We start from the raw sequence: 22,966 nt of genomic DNA on the forward strand, positions 1-22,966 counted from the left end.
GTACAATCTCAGTCCTGGAAAAATTCATATCATTATGGACCATTCTTATAAAGTCATCAGAAATACGTATCTCCTTCTGAAAATTATTTTTATTAACAAACTTCCGTTATTTCTCATTTTTTTGGCCTCAGTCACAATCACAAACACTTATCCAATGATCTTTTTTTTTGTTTTTTAGATTGGTGCTGATATCTGTGGGTTTAACTATAACACTACCTATGAACTCTGCTTGCGCTGGATGCAGCTTGGTTCTTTCTATCCATTTTCCAGAAACCACAATGCAGAGGGAAACAGCGTAAGTAAACGAAGTTACACAAAGCTGTAGTCTATGGTTACAGTATCGACGACAGTGATTTGTATTACTTTCTCAGAAATTAACCTGCCATTCTTGGGTAAACTGGAGCGGTGGGTGAAAAGGGGTGCTGCAGTGAGAGCAGGAATTACACAGTGAAGTGTAAATTTTTCCCCTCCATAATGTAAAGATGACATAGAAACTGAAAAATATGTAGTATCTAACATCCAAAAGCCGTGCAGAAATGTGTACCGTGTACTTTGAATGACAGAAAATTGTCTTCCCATGCTGTTGGTAAGATTTGTCCCCTCCATCTTTTACCTACTGAAGCCCAGGTTTTATTTAAGAGCCAGCGAGTGTCAACACATCTTCCTACTCCTTTGTTTGCTTCAAGTTTTGTTTCAGTACTTCTGTAACTATAATAGATATTGCAGGAAGGGGAGAGAGGGCATTATGCACCATCCTTGCTGTTTAAAAGTGAGTTTCAGACAAATGCCACAGCTAGAAACGCCAGATAAACACGTGAGAACTCCAAGGAGAGCCAGCAATAGTGACAGCGTTATCAGCCAAGAAGCAGCAAAGACTAAAAAAAGCCAATGAGCCCATGAGAAGGGTGAAAAAGTGCAGTCTCAGTCCAGACCCATGCCCTGGCTTTGACTTATCATAAAGTCCTCTCGAGACTTGTCTCAGATAGAAAGGAGTATCAGGTTGTTTCTAACTATGAACAGTTTGAAGGTCTTGCAGCCTTTGTGAGTACACGGTGTTTATCTGCAACCACGATGAAATGGTTGTTCTGCTAGTTCAATAAATGCCTTTTTTTTTTCTTTTTTTTTCTTTTTTCTTCTGTGAACTGCTCTGTGCAATGCTGGAGCTCAGGTTATTAGCTAACCTTCAGTTTTCTTTGAAGTTGGGTCATTAGAGTGGTGCAACATTTACACCCCCAGAAAGGCCTCTGGCTCTGCACGAAACTATGATGGACATTCAGCAACTGGGCAAATGCAGGAATAATAGGCTATAGTGCTGGCATTAAGAGCGTCAGCATTTACCCTGTAGATCCCTGAGATATGCTGAGATATTTCTCTTTAGGAGAACAAATGTCTGTGAGGTGTTACCTGCTGCTGTTGATGATAAATATTTTCTATTTACCTCTTTTCACTAAAATTAGAAGTACTTTATCTATAGATGTTTGCTTGGCCCTTTGGGCATGCAAATGGGGTCTGACCTGGGTGAGTGGATATTAATCACATATGCACAATTTAATAAGCAGGAAAAGAGCAATGGGTCTATACGATGGGAGCTGCAACTCAGTGTTGAGTGAATGACAGAAGTAACAGAAGATACATTTTGTTTTATTGGACTACTTAAATCCATCTAAAACATTGTGTTCACTGAAAGAAATGAACAAGGCAGTTTTGGGTGACTCAGCATCACCTAAGAAGTCTGACTGGGTTTTTTTGTGAACTTAGGCAATATTTGTACAGTGTCAGAATACTGGTAAAAATATAGTGCAATTTTTGAAATAATAGATGGATGCTCTGGAGCTCAGAGCCAGCAGGGAATATTATCAGTGACTAATTCCGATGTAAACATAATAATGGAGAAATTTAACTTAAATATTGAGTTTAATTAATATTAGGTTTAGTGTTAAAATAAAATCTTAAATATCCACTTTCCCTAATCCATTGGGGATTTCAAATGGTTTAATTAATACTTTCCTTGTCCGAAAAGCACTAGATAATATAAAAAGCTTTGTTACTTCTGTTCCTTTTATGTTTCATTATCCTTGGAATTCATCATACATTCTTCAATTTTAATGAGAAAACTGGGTATTATGGGAAAATTTTGTGAAGGAGGAAGGGAGCCGTGTGACTCCTTAGCTGACTCAGTTTAGCACTGGAAAGGTCAGACAGGAGGAATTAAAGGAGATGTAACTCTTTCCCGCATCAGCACTGCCCCGGGCTGCATGATCCGCATCCCATCGCAGGGGAGAGTCAAGGTTGCCTTGAAGTAGATCAGAAGCAGCCAACGAGTGTGGACAGATTGCTTAAACCTGTCCTCTTGGCGGTGGGACCCAGCACGCGGGCCCTCTCTCCCAGGAGAGCGAGGAGGCCAGGGGCACTGCTGATGCGTGGCCGTCCTCTAGGTCGGGGCATCTTAATATGGTGGGCACAGGAGGAGAAATCAAATTTCTTTGTACGGATGAAATGTTTTCCCCACCACATGCAGTGACTTCGGTCATTCCTGTTGGCCTCAGCAGGGCCATGAATTTACTCTTTCTTTTAAATAGCTTTGCCTTTATGTTCTTGGCCAACATAATTACGCCTTTGCCTTTGTTTTGCAGATTATCAGTCTTCCCTTTTTCCTGTGTTTCACCTTCTCTGTCCCAGAGGGCTTGCATCTCCAGGATGAATTAATTTCTGGAGGCAAGGTGTCTGTTCCTGAGCACAGACATGACACAAGGTTAGGGGTGCTTGCCAGCAGCTCACATACACCATGATGGGGCCCGATCTCTCTGAACTCACTGGAATTTTTCAAGTTGAAAAACTTACGCAAATATTAGTTTACTGATAACGGATGTTGTTCTTAATACATCTTCCAGTTTGCAAATCAGTGCCTTTTCTTATTTAAACATTCACTTCCGTGGTACCATTATGTCAGCCACTGCTCTCCTTAGGTTACACATAGGTTCTCTGTTGTATTTGCAGACCCTAGTTATAATGCTCAGTAGAAATCAAAGCTTTTCTCTAACAGGAGCAAGACCCAGCGGTGTTCGGAGCAGAGTTTGCCAAGATAGCTCGCGCTACGCTTCGGATCAGATACTCGCTGCTGCCGTACTTATACACCTTGTTCTTCGAGTCTCATGTTCACGGAAACACGGTGGTGCGGTCACTCATGCACGAGTGAGTTTGGACTCTCTCTTTTTTTATCATATTTTACTCACAAAAGTAGTTGAGCTTCTAGGTATAAACTAGGTGCTACCTGTTTGAGAATAGCCACAGTAATATTACTGCATGCTGTCTCTTAAAAAGAACAATTTTACAATGAAAACTAATGAAATTATATGCACAACAATAACTCTTAACATATGCAATGGATTTGCATTAAAATATAACCTATATTTGTTTCCAGTGGGGGGAAAAACCCTAAGGAAGAATTCAGAAAATTTCTTGTCTAAGGCAAATATGCAGTTCCTTTTTATTTTAAAAATAGGAATCACATACCTGTATTTTCTGTATTTGAATGAAAACTATGAAATTTGTATTCTGGTCCAGAATGCCAAGAAGGCCTCACACAGAGAAGTCTCCATTTTTCAATCATCCGCAGCATTTGCATTTTCCAATTTAGCACTTGCATCTGGCTATGTATGAAACCTACATCTGTGTCCACAAATTGCATAGAGAAAACAGAGATAGAAATGTTTGAGTGTAGAAGCAGGTGCAAAACCGAGATTAATAAATACAGACTGAAAAACCCCTCGGAAAATGTGACCTCAGATTTTTGGAACAACTCATTTTTTCTGTTTGGAAGAAGCAGGAATCAAAGTGAGGTTTAGTTTCCCTCTCAGCATCTTTTAATTAGCTTTTTTACCTGCTTTTGGTAAATTTTCTACTTCAGAATGCTTTATGCAAAGACTTGAGCAAAAGGAGTGCAAACAATACATATGAAAGGCCACTGCCCGAAGCTCTGACACAATTTAGCCTCATTGGTGCCAGCTACATCCTGGACTGTTTAATGTTCTTTTTCCCTTTAGGTTAAAAACATTTTGGTTAAAGGGTAAGGCATTTTTTGCAAATTAAACTGAGATTACACTAAAGTGCAGACCATTTGAGTATGTAAAGGATATGCACAAAACCTGTTTTACCTACTCAACGTAATGGCTAACTGATAATTTTTAAAAGCAGTATCCTTCCCCTTCCTACTCTGCTACCTTATTTAACTGGGTTACATTAAGGAGAAGTTTTATAGGTACTCATGCCTTACAAAGGGCTATATGCTATTTCAAGTATTTATTTTAGCACAATTTTTGCTTAATGAGATTTGTGTTAATACTGGAAATGACCAAGTTCATTCTGGCATTAATATTAGCTAATCTCTGCTAATACAGAATTACTTTAGTGATGTTAAAGCTGCTTTTCTGATCGTTCCCAGCATACTGTACTTGTACTCTCGTTGGGCAGCATCTTCATTAGCAAATTTCCCGGTTTGATTTGATTTGAATTGTAGAGCAATCTCAGATGCACCGGTGGAGACTTCCGTCAGGTGAAACCGAGCTGAAAGGTGCGCTCCAGCCATTAATGGGAATTTAGTCAGTGGGACCAGACTGGGATTACTAGGAAATAAAACCTCTAAAATGCATGTAGGGATCGCAGGCATCAGGAGATCGGCACAACCTGTTTCACTACCCAGGTCCCACCCTAGTGGGCACATCACTTGCTAACGTTGCCTTAGGTAGATCCTAAAATGGCTTAAAAGTATTTCTTACTATTATTAGTTAATTCTGGTTACTATTGTCACCGAATGAGTATTTTTTACTATTTGTAATTAATATTCCTTGGTTTAGTGGGTCTGCTCAAGTACAGAAAGTGACCCAGATGCTAACAGGAGGAGAAAAATGGGTTTTAGAGAAAGAGAGAACTGAAACAGAATTTTTCATGATGGAATTTTACATCAAATCTTTCCCTTGCTTGTAACAAATACAAAGAAGAGCTAATAAAATGGCACTAGTTTTTCAGGTGGAGCTGTTATGAGTGCACAAGCCTCACCGTGAAAACAACTCAGCCTGGGCAGGGAGTCTCCAAGCAATAGCTTTTTCATGTGGTCATTTCAGATTTTTCATTTCATTTCAAATATTTAGGTGCTCGTTTCAGATAACAAACAAGAACAACATCCCGGTAGATTCCTAGAAGTGTTTTAGGTGCCTCTGAGGCTTGTACTCACTTGAAACAGAGGCACCAGTAGCACAGCTGTCCAAAAAGACCTGGAGGTGGTAATCCATTACTGGAAAGGAAAGCTCTGCTTAATAGCTATACAAGGGAAAAATAAGACAGAAGAGAGGCCAGCATCTAACCATAGGAAGCATGTAAATGGAATTAAACACCTTTCATAGATCACAGATATGGCTTAATGGCTTATATTTTCAAAATGGGAAAGTTAATTTGTTTGCCGAATTTGTGCTCGTGGTCACTATAATTGCAAGTGAAATTAGTGCCAAGTTAGATGGCGAGACACTTGTTTCCACGTGCAAATAAGATTGACTTCTCTTTTGTCATAACTTCTTGACCAGCTTTCTCTCCTGAAATCTTCCACAACAAGGAATATTGAATTAATATTATAATTTTATTACAGCAAAATTAAAAACACAGAGATGACAAGAAAAAATAATGGTTTATATTTCAAAAACTTTAAGACAAGGTAATATGTCAAAAACTACACCTGACTTTAAATATTTACAATGCATTATGTCAAAATGCAATAAGGATCAATGTCCAAAAGAGCTACTGGTTTTGACAGAAAAAGAAACTGAATAAATTGGGATTTCTTTCAGGCAGAGCCTGAGGCATGCCTTCGAGAACATTTTTTCCTAAGCTCCACGTACTCCCTGAACTTGCAGTATTTTAGAAATCTGAACACTGAATAGACATGTTTTTATTGCTAAGGTGATTTTGGTCATTTGGGGTAATTTCTGTAAGTCTGGACGGGGTGCACAGTGTATCCTTGTGCTGTACCCAGTGGGCAGGACGCCGACACTGAGCCGCTGCTCCAGCCAGTGTACAACAGCAACCTGTCTTTAGACAGGGGCAGCTGCAAAGTCAGTTGAACAGACACAATAAATACTTTTTTAAACAAATATTTTGTACATCCTTAGAGAATAATACGTTAATATGCAACAGCCAGTACGAATTTGTCAAAAATGGTAAACCAGCCCAGTTGTCGTCTTCGACAAGGCAGCAGGGCTGTTGGATGGGAAAGGAGGCAGAGGAGCAGGAGAAATCAGGAGGTACAAGGTACCATGATTTTAGGAGGGCTTGGGACACGCTTCACATGATATTCTTATAAGCTAACTAGGAAATGAGGATCTGTTATGAATTTCCTCAGAAACAGGTTTACAAATGATTGAAAGCCTATTTAAATTCTCAAGGATTTTATGCCGGATGAGTGGAGGTTGCTGAGATAGGGAGGATCTCTCCCCTTTGCCAGGTGGTATTCGGTATTTTTATTAGCTGATGCATGGTGGAATAGTGATCTCTTCCCAAGCTGGCAGATGATGCTAGGTGAACGGGACTGTAAGCACTCTGGGGAACATGATCAGAATCCAAAACGATTTTAATGCATTGAATAAAAATGGACTGAATTCCGTTAGTTTTTATCCATTCAGGAAAGGCAGCTAAAAAGTGCAATATGTATGAAGGTTACTTTGTGTTTGTCCTGGAAAAGACTTCTAATGCAAAACTGTGAAAAGTGCAGGGAGCCAAATCCAAGGTTTTTCACAAATGTTTTAGGTCCTAGAGCACAGTGTTATGGCTGTGTGTTTCCCCTCTTGGTCTTGGCCCCTATCCTGCTCTTTGGCTCCCTCGATGAAGTCTCAACCCATTGGACAGAAATTAAGTTAGTTGTTTTCCCACCGCCGCTATTCTGAAAAGAAATCAGCTCCAGCGTTTTGTGAGGGTTCTGGTCTGCTCCAGTATGGTAGGTGCTACTGTAATTTCTGAATCTCTATCCAGCTTTTGGCATTCCCTAAACCTGGAAAAATATTTGGTGGTGTTGAAGGATGTATTGAGACAGCAGATTTCTTGTCGCACTGAGTAACATCAAAATATTCTGCAAGTTCTGTATAAATATGAATTATCATTGCATATCTCATTTTCAACACTAGATTTACCTCTGATCAGCAGACTCATGGAATAGATACTGCCTTCCTTTGGGGACCTGCTTTTATGATTGCTCCTGTTCTTCAAGAGGCAAGTACTGTAATTAAAAAATGACATCATACTGGAATAAAAGAAATTAACTGTGCTTAGGGCATCAGATGACATTCAGGACATGTTTCCTCGTATCCACCCATTTCTTCCCTCCACTGTCAAAGCTTGCAGAACGCAGTTCTGAGCAGCACAGACAGCACGGAGCTGCCCAGTGCTTGAAGTGGGAGGATGAAAGTGAGGGCACGGCATTTCCCTGCTACTCCAAGTGCCAAATGGATGTAAACAGGCTGGATGCTGCCCCTCGCATGCTCCTGTTACTGTGCTGATGGCTCCCTCCAAGGACACACACAGAGCTGTAACTGTTGAGCTAGGAAGAAACATGCAGGTATGAAAGCAAACTGGTTTCCATATTACCACTCGCCCACAGCGTTTTGGAGCTGCAGCATCTCAAGGGCTGTGCTAGGAGTTTCCCAGCATCACAGGCAAATACAGTCATTACGGAAATGGTAATGACAATGTTAGCTGCTAATATGACAGGTTTTAAAAAGCAGCATTTTCCTAGGGCTGTGCTGGGCACGGCACTAGGGTCAAGGCTCTCACTGCTGGGCTGGAGCAAGGGTGGGTTTCTCTCCTTGCAACACCACCAACCGCTGACAGCACCACAAAGGTATATCTGAGCAGTCTAAATATTTGCATGTGATGTATACTAGAGCTGTTTGCGATCAGCATGCTGGCAGAATATCTGATATGTTTTCTAGATGTTGCTGATGATCAAACATATAAATAGGCCGCTGTTAGTCACCTTTTTTTAACCAGCCCTTGTGCCTCTGTGAATTCAAAATGAAATTCTTATTCCTGCATCTAAAACCATTCTGACTGAGGCACTTCATTCGTCAGTCCTTCATCTTCTGACTCCCCCAGGTTTCTAACAGCTGACGACTAACAAGGAGATTTCACGGGGTCTCAGACCAGCACGATGATGAAAGATGTGACAGAAACCATCTCATGAAGAGAGGGTGACAAGCCAGGTGGCTTCCTGCAAAGAAGTGAATGAAAGGGAATCTTATAAGGATACATAAAATGATGGATGGTCTAGATTAGGGGTTCCTAATGTTTTTTGGGGGACTGCAGCACAAAAGAAAGGCCGGGTGCCTGTGGCCTGATGAGGGAAGCAGAGCTTTGGAAGCGACACATTGCTGGGTCCTGCGGTGGGAGGGAGGTGGCAGCCAGGGCTCATGCCAGCTAGCAGGGTACAGGGCAGAGGTGAGCTGCAAGCCCCTCATCGTGGCATTGCATGCCAGCAGCGACTGCGTCAAACTGCAGCATGGCACCTGCTTGTCTAGAGAAGATGGATCAGGGACAGCTTTCCCTTTGGGTCAGGGACAGCTTTCCCTTCACTCCTTGAGTGCTAGAGTGTGAGCAAATCCATCAAAATTAAAACAGGGGACTGCTTTACACGCTGGCTTGTTATTTAGGGAGTCATGAAGGCAAGGTTCATCACAATTCAGATGGTGGTTACACACTTCTCTGGAGACCAGAATATCCAAGGCTGTCATAATAATGCAGGAAAAATATGGAGAGGGGGGTATCTTGACTTTATAGCGTTTTTCCTTCAAGTTATCAAGGCGCTTTATAGATTAAGCCTACCTCTAACTGTTAAACAGCTAGTAAGATCTAAACAGACGGAGCAAACTACCCCAACCTTCCTTACTGCAGCACTAGGACATTGCCTGAAACACCTAGCACTGCCCGCGGCGGGACACAGGCCGCAGGACATGACATGTTTCCAGTTTAGCAGTTCTTGTATTCTAATGAGAGATTTGCATACTTCAATAAATCAGTTATTTCTTACTCCTTCCATCGGTTTAAATATATATATGTGTATATATATAATCCCTTAAATGCCAAATAGTAACTTTGCCTTAACTGTTCTCCTCCACCTCTACTTTTTATGCTCCACCTGTTCCCTGGGTTAAACCTTGGGGGTAAACCACAACTCTGCAAAGGGGCAGACACCTATGTTGAGAATCAAAATTAATCTGTTTGTGAGAATAAGCAATTCACAACAAAAAAGGAAATATGTTTTAATTCCAACTTTTCCTGGAGTTATTAATTCGAAGTGCCTTTAGTGTGAGTTCATCCCTGCAGCAATATAATACAACTCATGCTGCAAAATGAAGTACAGCAATTGTGCAATTAGCAGCAAATTATTTCTTATTATTTATCTGCAACTTTAAATTGCTGCCAAGAAGACAAATATCTGTGCATCCTCCTTGTCAGATCTTACTCTGCCTGTTTCTGCAACAGGAACGGTGCACGAGGCACTGAGCAGTGGTGTCTCCCCACTCCGTCGTCAGATGGGAAGTCCTGTCTTGCAAAGGCTGCCGTAGCCCTCACTGGGATTGCTTAGATGTTAGAGGAGTGCACCTTGGCCAGTTACATTTGCAAGACACAGAGCTATGTACTAGACCGAAATAATCACATAACATTGACTCATCCCATGGAATGGCAGTAAAACTCCCAAATAGGATAGGCTTGTCTGTTTAGCGTTATAGATTAGCCAGCACGAGTCCACTGCTATGATAATAACTCAGCCATAATATCCAAGATTTGATATTATTAGAATATTCAGCATACATCTCTCTGTGCGCAAATATAATAAAGCTAATATAATATAAGAAATGTAAAAATAAAATACTTTAATCACTTTATAACAATTACAGGGAGCAAGATCTGTGGATGTATACTTCCCTGAAGCACAGTGGTTTGACTACTATACCGTATGTATTTTCAACATTCAGTTTCTTACATTTTTTACATAATTTAAAATGGTACGGTTCCAGCAAAATAACTTTTAGCAATGTTCAGCATTATTTTTACCTCAGCATCTGTGTTTAAGTAAACTAGAGCAGAAAAAGTCTACACCAGGCTAGCTGGGAGAGTAAATTACACAGCTTTCAGTAGCACTTTATTTTCTATTTTTGGTTTGTAAAGCTCTAAGTCACAGAGAACTGAATTTTCAAGAGCAGCCTAGAAATACATGAAACTGTCAAGATTTCTTTCTTTCTTTCCCCCCCTTATTGCATGTTTTAATTCTTGTACTGATACACTTCCCTGCATAGAACAGAGACAGAAACCCAAGCCGTACTCCTGAGAACATGCTGCAAACCATTTTGTGCGTGCAGTTTTGCACATGCATCACTTTTGACAGAAAGCGTATTTAGAGAGCAGGGTGAGGCTCCCCTCTGAAAGATGCTTCCAAGAGATGCCGAACAATCTGCTCTGTGGAAAATGCCAGCCTCTTCTGCTTTCAGGGACTACAAGTTTTGACCTTTCAAACACCATCAGCCCCAGTACTGCATTTCCAAAAAGCGCTCAGTTTCGACCTAACTACGCTCTGCTGCAATCTGCAGGACAAGACCAGCGTTGGCTTCAGCAGTAGTTGGGCTGACGCTAAGAGCTTTTGGAAATACAAGCCCAGGAGCATGAGGTTGTTGTTAACTACCCTGAGCAATACCAGCAGAGGAACAGACAGGACAGAAATGCTCTCAGAGGAAATTCAGACTTATTTTTAAAGAAGTTGGGTCATTTTCAGCATTTGGGTGGTGTCCTCAGATGGATGTTCACCCAACCTTTGCCCTTTTCTCTTTTCATAAGGCCATGGCACAGCAGCATTTTGTTCAGCTCTCCTTGTTGTGGTTCCCTCTGAGCCCCCCTTGCTGGGCTGGGCGTGGGACAGCAGCCCCGGCGTCCCTTGCCCTGCCCACGGGGCATGCCCCCGGTGTTAGCAAAGCTCAGCTCCCAGCATTCGGCGTGTATTTGCCATACATACGGTGCTTATCCAAAGCAAAATTGGGTACTTACTATAAGTTAGAATTCCATTTACAGAGGGGAAAAGCAAAGCCTTCCTGTTATCTACTCTGTACGTAAGCCTTGCCTACACCTGGTTTTGAGGCATTAAACCAGAAAGGAATGATGCAGAGAACTTATGCTAATTGTCTACACATATATGAATTTCCCTCATTGAATGCTGTAATTACTTTTTGATAGGGGAAGACTTGTCTTTAAAAGCGAAGAAAATCTACAGTTTACATTCCCAAATGATTATGAATCACTTACCTTAAACTGAAATCTGACAGGCTCCATGTGCATAAAAAAGAGGAAGCAAAAGTTTCTTTTGCTTTTTGCTCAGTGTCTTGATGACGGGGTTTTTTCCACAGCATATGGAATAATGATACCATTTTTAAAGACGGTTTGCTGTCTTTCATTCATGATGCTTCTATCTCATGCATATGCATAACTGCAAGGGCTAGATCCTCTTCTATGTTAAAAAAAGGAACTGGAATAATATCCCTGAAATCTGCTTTTCTGTTTGCATTTTCACTGATGTAATTGAGATGAAAATGTACCCCTTGGTCTCTTTTTCAGTGGTATACGGCCACAATCTATAGTGTCCAGATTTGAGTTTTTTTAACTGCATTAATTTTTGCGGTAGGGAAATAAACTGCCAAGTGCCTGGAACAAGAACTATGTTACCGTGGCTGCCCCGTTGAGCAAGATCCCTCTGTTCATCCGTGGAGGCTACATCCTGCCAGAACAGGCACCAGCCACGACCACTACTAAGAGGTAACATCATCTGTGTCCGTCACCAAACAACCACGGTGCGGGTCATACCCACAGAGAGCCAAAAGAGCAATCAAAACAGAATGCAGGAGAGAGGCTATCTGCAGCTCCCAGCTGCCATCCTGGGTGATAAGCACAGTATTTTTATCCCACTGTTCACTCCATTGCATTAGAAGTCACCCCAGAGATGATCCATGTCATAGTTTGAACAGTTTGAACCTACTCCTGGCTCTGTGATTATGCTCAGAAAAGGTTTTGCACCTCTTACTGCCACACTGACCTGCTGCCAGCGATTCAAAGTAGACACGTGCAAAGGGAAAATGCAAAACTCTTCTTTCTCCTTGGGTGTATTTATCCAATGCCACGGGCAAGGTGGAAAAGCTCAAATCTCTTTTGAGGAAAATGATTTCCCTGTGCCAATGGGTAAAATACTGGGCTCACAGCTGAACCACGCTCAGAAGCCAATGTGAGCAGTGAAGGAAGGGAACAGCACAGTGCGGCGCCCAAACCACACCATAGTAAGGCAGCACAGGTGGGCAGTTGCCTCCCAGACTGCCCAGTTATCAAACATTAAGGCCACTAAAGAAGGGGAAACTTGTCCACACGAGCACTCAAAAAATGGGAATTTTACACTTCAGTGGGAGAAGGCAAGGTAAACTTCCTATCATTTCAGGAGCCATTCTGGTGAGCATGGTTGTCATTTTTCTGCCATGGCCTTTTTTGTAACCTTAAAATTGGAGTTAATTGTGTTCAGAAGTTTTTGCTAAATAACTTGGGACAGCGCCCACCAGGTTGTACTGACACTTCTCAACATGTTTGTCAACAGCCGTCTGAATCCATTTGGGCTCATTATCGCACTGGATGAACAAGGAGAAGCTTCTGGTTCTCTTTTCTGGGATGATGGTGATTCAATCGGTAAGCCTGGTGCCCCGCTGTGAAGCAGTGCCTGTATACAGGCTCTCCTCAGGCCGCCTTTTCGGCACTGACTCCTGCTAGAAATAGCTGGAGAACCGGCCCTAAGTCGAACGTTCCGGAGGTGAGAAGCAGATTGCTTTTGAAGTCAATGTTTTGATATGAGAAAAGTGTGACACTGGGAACAGCCGGTCTGCTAGAGAAGGCAGTCACTCATGTCGTGTTCCCCTGAGATCACCCTAAGGAGACCAGAGGAAGAGATTAAATAGCCCACAAATCATCTTAGTCTGATGTTAGCCACTCGCTACAATTAATGTGAACTGATTATGGATTTTGCTCCCTGTTTTGATACCAATCCTTCTTGTTCTGTGTTTTTACAGATACTATTGAAAAGGAGAACTACTTCTTGGCTAAATATACATACAGCAAAGTAAGTAGCAACATACAAACACGCAAGGTAGCTGTATTTTAGTGTAGCCATTGTAAGGTGCTGATGTCTAACTCTTCTCTGGAAAGCTTTTTTCTTATAGCTCAGCCTTTAAACCTGGTAATCTACCTAATGCTTTCATTTACAGACAGCTACAAAATAATCCAACTATGATGCTGCAGGTTTGTGTTTGCTTCATTGAGTATCATAGTGACACATCATTAATGTCCCTGCTGTGATGCGAATCTGAAAATCCACTTTTTCAACTCGGATTTTTTTTTTTTTTTCCTGAGTCACTGCTTCTGGGGATGGAACCTTTTTCTTGTCTTCCTCCTGTGAACACTTTCAGTCTGATGGGTGGGAAAAGGCCACATCCCTCTCTTCAGGATATCCCAGCAACTTTTTGACTTTGATCACTTGAAGCTTGCATTTTGCGGCCCAGAGAATTACATAGCCTCACTTCTTTCGCTTGCTTTTCCTTGTCTGACAGCACGGAGATTGCTCCCATGGTCGGTCTCCCGCAGAGCAATTCAGCACGCTACCGGCAACCCACCGTGCTGATCAGATGCTCCATGCAGCACAGAAATAGATTAGCCCAGGGTCAGTGCACTAATGCCTTTCATACAGCACTCACTTCTGCACAGACACGTGCTGAGAAAGCTCAGTAGAAAAACTCAACAGTCTAGGCTTCAATTCAGAAAAATACTAAAATATAAATCTACTAGAAGCTCATTAAATATATGATAGTAAGTTGTGGGGGTTACTGTAAAAAAACTTAGCCTACTTCAGCAATCTCAACAGATCATATTTGATCTAAAATTCCAGCATCTGGCAAGAAATAGGGTAATGTATGTAGACTGTGGTGTGGTTTTCATGCTGTGTATTCCTAAAAGCCCCAAAGTACTCTACAGAAAATATTCAAAAGAATAAAATTGTGTTAACCCCTATTGTGATATTGCTCTAAGAATGTATGTCTTCAAGGAGCAAGAGCAAGCCAGACTAAGCCGATGCGTTTTATTATGCAGTCTTGTATATTCTTGAGATATTTTCCTGAAACTAATACCACATGTCTAGACTTTAAATTTAATTTTTAATTTATTTTCTTCTTGGTTTACCAAGAAAGAAAATTTTCTTCTTCTTCTTCAAAAAAAGGATATTTCAACAGCAAAAAGGAAGAAAAATCACTTTGGCTTTCTGTAGTCTGTGTACAGTAATTTATTGCAGGAAGGCTACAGAAAAACAATATCCAGTTTTATATTAAATTCTGATCTGTGCAAATTAGATCGTTGATTCACTGGCACTTCCATTTCTCATTGCTCATATTTGACTTCTGCCTGTAAATCCATGACTGAAGTCCCTATCTGCATTCCAATAATCTCTAATGTCAATTTTTTATTATGTGTTTATAAAGAAAAAAATCCATCTCAAATAGCAAATTGTAGAGGCATGAGAAATGTATGAAAGTCTTGGTATTTGTTGCACGTTTCTATATTCTTAAAAAATTGTGGATGAATAATTTAATCACACCTAGTTTTAGGAGAACACACGTTTTCTTCCTTAAGAGATTTACTGATAAGTTCTGACATCATAGCATTTACTTACAACCCAGCACAGAGTGTTGTGCAGGTAACAGCTACAGGATTAGACCCTCTCATTTATATTTTCATTTAAACAACCCAGAAGTACAAAGAAGAACTCAAGACTAGTGCAGGCACTTAAGTATCAGAGAACGATTCAAGCTGCCTGCTCTTGGATACTGTCTCACTGCGGTCGGTATTTTAATTCACTTGACACCTCCATTTCAACACGCATAATGGCTCAGTGACCTAAGTCGAAGTGCCCCAAATCAAAGTGCCCCATATATTAACCCCACCAGTCTAGAAAAATACGTGATCCAGGTCTACAAGCTCCACTGTACTTCAGGGATGAGCAGGGCGAGCCATAAACTCTGCCTCCATCCCCAGAGGCGGCAGACAGGGCAGATGTGCTCAGACCCTAACAAGTCAGTCCGGACACTAAAGGGACAGCGATGGGAAGGCCTGCCCAAGGAAATGGGAGCTTCTGAAAGAATGCGCTAGCCACTAGGTAACTGAATAGCCTGTAAGCAAGTTCCTCCTAAATCTGGACCAATTTTCAGGTGGAAAATGTTCATAGGACCAGAGCAAGAGAGTAAGAAAGGAGTGTAGGAGGAAGTCCTGGCTTCTGCCCTTGGATCCAGAACTTCTTTTTGCTTTGCATTTATAGGGCTTTGAGTGATATCCATAAGTTCCCTCCCTCTGATGAGAACTCAGGACCTTCCTGGGCAAGTGCTTTAACCACTGTATGTCTGGGGAGGAGAGGGTCACTTGTTCCCCTGGACCATCACCTCCTTGTCTTCTCAAGACCTTCAGTTCTAGACCAAGCTCAGAGGCACAATGGTGCCTCCTGCAGAGTCCTGGCTCAGAGCCTCAGAGCTCATGTGCAACCTTATTTATTAATACAGTTTTAATCACTGAGTTCAGCATCACACTGAGCTTACTGGGTCTATGTGGCCACCTTGAGCTAGCTCTCCTGCTTAGCCACACCTGAGACAGCAATAAATCACTGTAGGGTGGTCTTTCTATACTGAACCTCCTTCTGCTAAAGGGGAGAAGACACCACATATAAGTAGCCTAACATATTCTCCAAAGGCTTTTAGAGGTGTCTCCCCATTTGTTCCATAATAGCCAACATTCCTTATTTAGGCAGTTTAAATCAGTGTGCTGAGGATTAGCACTTATTTTTAGTGTGGGTGCCTGAAATAAGCAGTCTAAGCACAGCCCTAAGTTACAAATACTGTGATCTAGCTTCTGCTCCCCTCCTACCATGCACCATTGAAATAACATAAGCTAATTTATGCAAAAGGTTCCATCATGGGTTTCTCCTTGGCATATTTTTAAAAAGTCATGATTGCATAGCAATTCATCATTTCCCGAGCAGTGTAATTCATCTTTATTTCCTTAACAACTTTGATAACATAACAAATGCAATGATTCCCCTTCATTGCTTGTATGGGAAATTACTGTCGCTGGTGATGCAAGTGAATTTGTTTAGTGACTTTGTATGTCCTGTTGGTACATCCCTAAATACAGGATATATAGTAAATAAGAAGTACAACAAACAAGGCTCCATGGACATATGGTGTTCCTTCAGTGTCCCTAAAGCTGGGACATATATAGCAGAGATTTCTAGCAGGAGCTGTGGAGATGTGGGACATAAAATAGGGGCAAAATATCTAGTAGCTGATGTTTGAGGAAGATGCTAATGGTTTAAAGCAGTTAGTTCTGGATGTTAATTAAATCTGCCTTAAGGTCGTTAATTGAATCTTCGTATCTGGATTTTGGCTTTGCGTATGCCACTGTACCCTGTAAATGGGTATAAGAACCAAATTTGCATTGATTACAAGTAGAAAAAACCTGTCCAAGAAGATTCCAAATGAATGTTGTAAATGCTATTTTGTTTCCTACTTTGTTAGTTTATAATAATACACGAAACCTTTATTATGTGAAAATTAATCATACAGTTGTAGAATCACAGAATGGTTTGGGTTGAAGGGACCTTTAAAGACCATCTAGTTCCAGCCCCTCTGCCATGGGCAGGGACACCCTCCACTTTGGTCGCCCAAAGCCCCATCCAACCTGGCCTTGAACACTTCCAGGGAGGGGGCATCCACAGCCTCTCTGGGCAACCTGTTCCAGTGCCTCACCACCCTCACAGTAAAGAATTTCTTCCTAATATCTAATCTAAATCGACCCTCCTTCAGCTTAATGTGACTTGTTTTTCCTTTATGGTCTCAGACTTTAATGTCTACATTGGAAGACATTCTATACATTCATTGACAAAGATGAGACCATGACAGTAACAGTAGGCAGTAAGTCACCTCCAAAGGGTTGTCATGGTCCTAAAATTTTCTCTGTGGCTTTTTCCAGGGAACCCTGAAGACAGAAATACTTAAAAATGGCTACCGAGGGGCTGACACTCTGAAGTACAACAAAATTACGATTCTTGGCCTGAAACTGAGACCTCATGCTGTTGCTCTGAATGGAAGAGCCATCCATCAAGATGCATTCTTTTATGAGCTGAGTGGGGTAAGAGCTGCGCTGAGCAATCATGAAAAACCTTATGGAAAGGGGGATAGTCAATGAGTAACAGGAACAGTTTCTCATCCACACCCCTTTACAGTTGCAAGTATAAGCAGACACCAATTCTTGACACAACAATTTGAGTTTTAGGGGGTGGGGGGGAAAGCGACAGCAAGAGCTTTTTCAGGAAACTTTAATCTTTGCTATCACATATACACTCATTCTCTCTCTCATTTAGTGTCTGCCACTTACACAAGTTTTTAAACTAATGAAAAAGAAGATATAGCTCCACAAACTAAGACAGATGTTAGCAGTTTTATGGGTATTATTATCATTCTGATAAAATGAGAAAACTTGTCAATGTTATTTATCAGCTGCTGAAAAGACGTGGTTATCTTTTCTTATAATTACTTAGTATTCAAAAATGATTACAGCGTAGCTGGCTCTAATGGTTGTCTCCCTACCTTCAGAGGAGGGAGGGGTGAATGTCTGCTGTACCTCTGTGTTCCTAAGGAAACTATCACTACAGTGAGACAACAGTTACAGTTTCAGCATCTTAAGGTGTCCGACTTCAGTGTCCCAGACCAAAATGCATGACTTCTTTGTGCAGTGCTCCTCCTCTAGCACCAACAAGGAGACACCCCAGAGGGGATGGACTGAACACCCCTAACAAACAGCTGCAACAGCCTCTGTGGTCCAACACTGAGTAAACATCCCTTGCTGTGGTCACTTGTCCCATACCTGTCACCAGCCACCAAGCTGAAGGGGGTCGTGCACACTTTGTGTGAGATGTGGTACTCACATCGCAGCACTGGTCTGCATCTAGGGAGCTCTCAGTACTAACACTGTAAGATGTCACTAACTCATCATTCAGTCAACGACAGCTGAGGCAACAAGCAATGGATGTCACATCTTGTGTTACTCTACCCACTTTGCTTAATGATTTAAGTTTATTTGTAACCAAAGTGTGATCCCCATTATAGGCACCTGGTTCTAACATTTATTTTATTGAAGGAATCTGGAAAGGAAGAAAATTGCTGAGAATAAATTTCTGCTTTGGAGAATCGTAAAAAACTCACTTTCAGAGACGATGTCATAAATAAGTGTAATCAGTATTGCCTCAAGGGAAGAAATTGTTTAACAGCCAAACTGCCTCTAAGCAAGCTGAAAGCAACATAAATGTGGCAGGGTAAAGAAAACACTCCATTGAGATGTGCTTGAAGGCACCAATCACAGAAAGCCAGAAGATAATTGCATACTAACAGCATCACATAAAAAGATGATTAAGAAAGACTAAAAAGCTTGTCACAAAAGTATAATTTAAAATTTGATTTAAACGCAAAAGATGATCTCAGTGACTTAAGAACTACTTCACACAACAGAGAAAAAACCACCAAGCTGCTGTAGTTGGAAAGGTCCAAAACTGCACAAAATGTACATTATTGAAATCAGACAGTAACCTAAACCAGCTAAATTCCTCTTACAATTCTGAGATTCAGTCAAACCTCTCCCACCAACCCTGTACAGATGTTGCAATGCCATTACCTACAATCCTCTCATGTTTGACTGTCTATTAACAAAACCCACAATAGCAGCTTGGGTTTAGATCTTGAAAAAACTTACAATCCACATAATTAAAAAAAAACCCCAAAATCTAAAGGGCAAATTTGCCACTTTCTCACAGGCTTAATGAGATTACATACTGTATAATAGTTTAAGAAGCACAAAAACTGTACTGTTTGAAGGGATGTAGCAGAAAGTAACTTCTACCGTATTCCTTTTGCTTTGCAGAAAACAAATTTGCCTGAAAGGAGTGCTTAAGTGCATAATTGAGCCATAGTTATTTGTATATAAATAGAAGCAGTTTGCTTAATAATAAGCCACTTCTTTCTCTCTGATGTATGCAGTGCTACTCTGATCTGACATCTGCAATATCACAGAATCGTCCTATTATTAGGACTCTATCTCCCCCCACCCCCCACCCCTGAGTATCGTACCGAAGAGCCAGAGGAGCTGTATCGTAACTGCAGCGGGGATGCTGGAGGAGCACTTCTGGTGACCAGGAAATGACCTGGGCATGGGAAGAGTCTCCTTTTTCCTCCCACTCGCATCCTCTGCTGGGAAGTGCAGGGAGGTTCCCAATGTCCATGCAGGAACGCAGTCTGGAGCAGCCCTTCTGGCTGCCTGGAGTTTTTTGGATAGTATTTGGATGAGGTTGCAGGTTTTTTGTCTCTATTTGAGTAAAAGTGGACTTCTTACTTACCAACTAGTGGTAGAGAACTGTTGCTGATGAAAGATGAAAACATTACATACTCTGAAGAAGTGATCTAAGCATAGACTGTTAGAGTGATGTTAACACAAATTTGTGGGTGGGTAAAGAAATAGCTAAGAGGTGTGAATGGATATCATGCATTTTAAGAGATTATTAATTCTGAAACATAAAGATAAAACTGGTGAAGTACTGAAAATGGAAATTATGCAAGTAGCATAAAATACATCAAATTTATCATTGAGCAGAGAGAGAGAGGAGGAGAGGTATTGTATTTATAATTTCGTATTTAATTCATGTTATTAATTAATTTTAAACTGTTCCTGAATTTCTAAAAGGGATGTTGAATTGGATACAGACTAGAAAGATGCATACTGACACCAAGTCAGTCTTGCCTACCAGATGAGGTTAAGGGAATTATGAAAGTCTAGGCTCAGATTTCCTTTCTTGTTCTCTGTTTGGAGCTGGTCTTTTTTAAGTTAACATAAAGTTGTTCATTATTTTTGTGTCTCTTTTTTCACAGAAACTCACTTTATGGATTTCTGCCCCACTTACTCAGGAACTCAACATTACGTTTTACTAGAATGGTCAGAAAACACTAACATAATTTAGCAACCTTGGCCCTCAGATATTGACCTTACTTTGATTTGAAATAAAAAAAAACATTTAGCCATTAAAATGTTGCTTATGTACCTGATGAGTGTTCTTTTCGTATGTAGTATTTGTAACTCAGTAGTCTTCAAATAAAATTTCCAGTAGTAGTTAATGAGTATTACCATAAACTGATGTGTGTTCAAAATAGCATAAAAGAAATCATCCTGAAAGTTCTCTCTCACCACAGATGGAGATAATATTTGGAAATGTTCTCAATGAGACCATATTCTGGACAGCAAACACTGTTTCAAACCTATGGTGGCAAAAAAAAAAAAAGGAACAACCAGATGGTCAGCTTAATTCACACAGCCCTGCTCTGGGGGAGGTAATGTGTGCTTGTCAGGAGAATCACAGAATCATAGAATGGTTTGGGTTGGAAGGGACCTTAAAGATCATCTAGTTCCAACCCCCTGCCATGGGCAGGGACACCCTCCACTACACCACGTTGCCCAAAGCCCCATCCAACCTGGCCTTCAACACTTCCAGGGAGGGGGCATCCACAGCTTCTCTGGGCAACCTGTTCCAGTGCCTCACCACCCTCACAGTAAAGAATTTCTTCCTAACATCTAATCTAAATTGACTCTCCTTCAGCTTAAACCCATTACCCCTTGTCCTATCACTACATCCCATGATAAACAGTCCCTCTCCAGCTTTCCTGTAGGCCCCTTCAGGTACTGGAAGGCTGCTCTAAAGTCTCTGCAGAGCCTTCTCTTCTCCAGGCTGAACAATCCCAACTCTCTCAGCCTGTCCTCATAGGAGAGGTGCTCCAGCCCCTTGATCATCCAACAGCTCTATGTCTTTCTTGTACTGTGGCCCCAGAGCTGGACGCAGTACTCCAGGTGGGGTCTCATGAGAGCAGAGGGGCAGGATCACCTCCCTCGACCTCCTGGTCACATTTCTTTTGATGCAGCCCAGGACATGGTTGGCTTTCTGGGCTGCAAGCGCACACTGCCAGCTCATGTTGAGCTTCTCATCAATCAACACCCCCAAGTCCTTCTCTTCGGGGCTGCTCTCAATGCATTCCTCGCCCAGCCTGTAGTCATGCTTGGGATTGCGCCGACCCACGTGCAGGACCTTGCACTTGGCCTTGTTGAACTTCATGCGGTTCACACAGGCCCACCTCTCCAGCCTGTCAAGGTCCCTCTGGATGGCATCCCTTCCCTCCAATGTGTCGACCACACCACACAGCTTGGTGTCGTCGGCAAACTTGCTGAGGGTGCACTCGATCCCATTGTCCATGTCACTGGGAAACATCTAATCAGAGGCTGAGCATGCATAGATCCACTTTGTACTTCAGCTATTTCTGGCTGCAGAATGATCTCCTAAGACCATAAAAAGCTCCAGCTTGTGGAAATGGCTCTAAGGCATCACTGTTATTTTAATAATAGAATACAGAATCAGCCATTAATACAATATATAATAAATATTAATATAATATTATATAAAACAGTATATAATCCGCTGGTATAAATCAGCCAATAGTTCCAGACTACAGAATCTACAACTGTAGTGATCGCTTGCTTTTGTCTCCTTTTCCATGTTCCTGAACTGTAATAAACTCAGCCTTGGCATTCTTAGGATCCAGCGATCATAGAGAGAATTTCTTGAAAACGTGGAGGATTTCTTTTAGGAATCTATTTCTCTCTGGAGACTCTTCCCAGTGTTAGAGAGCTCTTACCATAGCAAATGGTTGGTGCCCTTAAATGTACACCGTGACTTCTGACGGGAGGGATCCACATCACGGCAGGGTCAGAGCTTCACAGACTCAGCTGTTCCCACACTTTTAACTCCCTGCTAAAAACCTCTTTTTACCTTTGTTGATATTTATTCATGAGAAACCTGAGTCACAATCTGCAACCGTAAGAGCTTTAATAGTAAACAGATACTCCGGCAAGGAGGTTGGGAAGGGACTGCGATCCAGTTTAGGTTGCTAGCACCAGCTCTCCTGTCCCCAGCAGCAAAGCTCCCCCCAGAACATTGCAGGTAGTGTTGAGCTTCATCTCAAGCTCCTTAAGGTGCTTGTCACTCTTCCCGTTCCTGTCTCCCACCGTAGCAATAATGTATGGAAAAGCCTTCCTGTGGCAGAAATGCCATGTCATTTCCCAGCAGATTAATTCTGCTTCCAAAACTCTGCAGCGAAAGGCCTCAGCCACAGTCTACTCTTGCAGAAAGCTCCCCGACACAACTTCTCCATGGGAAACTGCTCTGAAGTACAGACATGAGCACAAGTGCAGCATGTTTTAACCAGAATGTCTGATTTTCACAACGATCAGTTCTAGACCACTCAATGATAAGGATTTCATCCAGGTGTTTTTACATGATCACGTTTCTTCTGAATTAGCCAGGACACACAACACAGCAGTATGAACTTCTCCAGTTTATGCCAGCTGCAGGAAGCCAAACACAGTTCTGGCTGGCTGCTAAAGGTTGCTTTCTCAAAGTGAGCTGGGTCTTGTGGAGAAACCTGAAGACCTGGGCCTCTCCAGAGCCTTTTATAGCATCAGCAAGGTCTGCTGTGAAATATGTCTGCTCTGCACAGTGCAGAGAAAGCAACTTGCTATCAGCTCTTTTGTGGAAGAAGCTGGAGGAGATACTACACAAAAGTGTAGCTAAAGATGGTGAGAAAAGGCTGAGGAAGAGCAGAGTATGGGCAGTGGGGTGAAAGCTGATATAAGGTGATGGATGAGACAACCATCTTCCTTGTGTAAGAAGCATATAACAAGAGTCCTTGATGAAATAAACACTTAAAAGTAAGCCCCTCTGAGTCCG

The 22,966-nt window shown here is 41.7% G+C and overlaps 1 protein-coding gene across 1 annotated transcript in view; it reads left to right on the forward strand.

Moving 5' to 3' along the window:
- The window catches only part of LOC129207391 (sucrase-isomaltase, intestinal-like), a 59,600-nt gene extending 39,378 nt beyond the window's left edge, over positions 1 to 20,222 (forward strand). The window contains exons 15-23 of the mRNA XM_054828248.1: positions 179 to 295; positions 3,044 to 3,192; positions 7,167 to 7,255; positions 9,940 to 9,992; positions 11,708 to 11,838; positions 12,662 to 12,750; positions 13,128 to 13,177; positions 17,122 to 17,280; positions 20,067 to 20,222. Of these exons, the coding sequence (XP_054684223.1) occupies positions 179 to 295; positions 3,044 to 3,192; positions 7,167 to 7,255; positions 9,940 to 9,992; positions 11,708 to 11,838; positions 12,662 to 12,750; positions 13,128 to 13,177; positions 17,122 to 17,280; positions 20,067 to 20,126 (897 nt within the window). The 3' untranslated portion in view covers positions 20,127 to 20,222. The remainder of the gene's footprint in view (positions 1 to 178; positions 296 to 3,043; positions 3,193 to 7,166; positions 7,256 to 9,939; positions 9,993 to 11,707; positions 11,839 to 12,661; positions 12,751 to 13,127; positions 13,178 to 17,121; positions 17,281 to 20,066) is intronic.
- The last annotated feature ends 2,744 nt before the right edge of the window (positions 20,223 to 22,966 follow it).

The sequence above is a fragment of the Grus americana genome, chromosome 1, assembly GCF_028858705.1.
Source record: "Grus americana isolate bGruAme1 chromosome 1, bGruAme1.mat, whole genome shotgun sequence".
NCBI classification, from domain to species: domain Eukaryota; kingdom Metazoa; phylum Chordata; class Aves; order Gruiformes; family Gruidae; genus Grus; species Grus americana.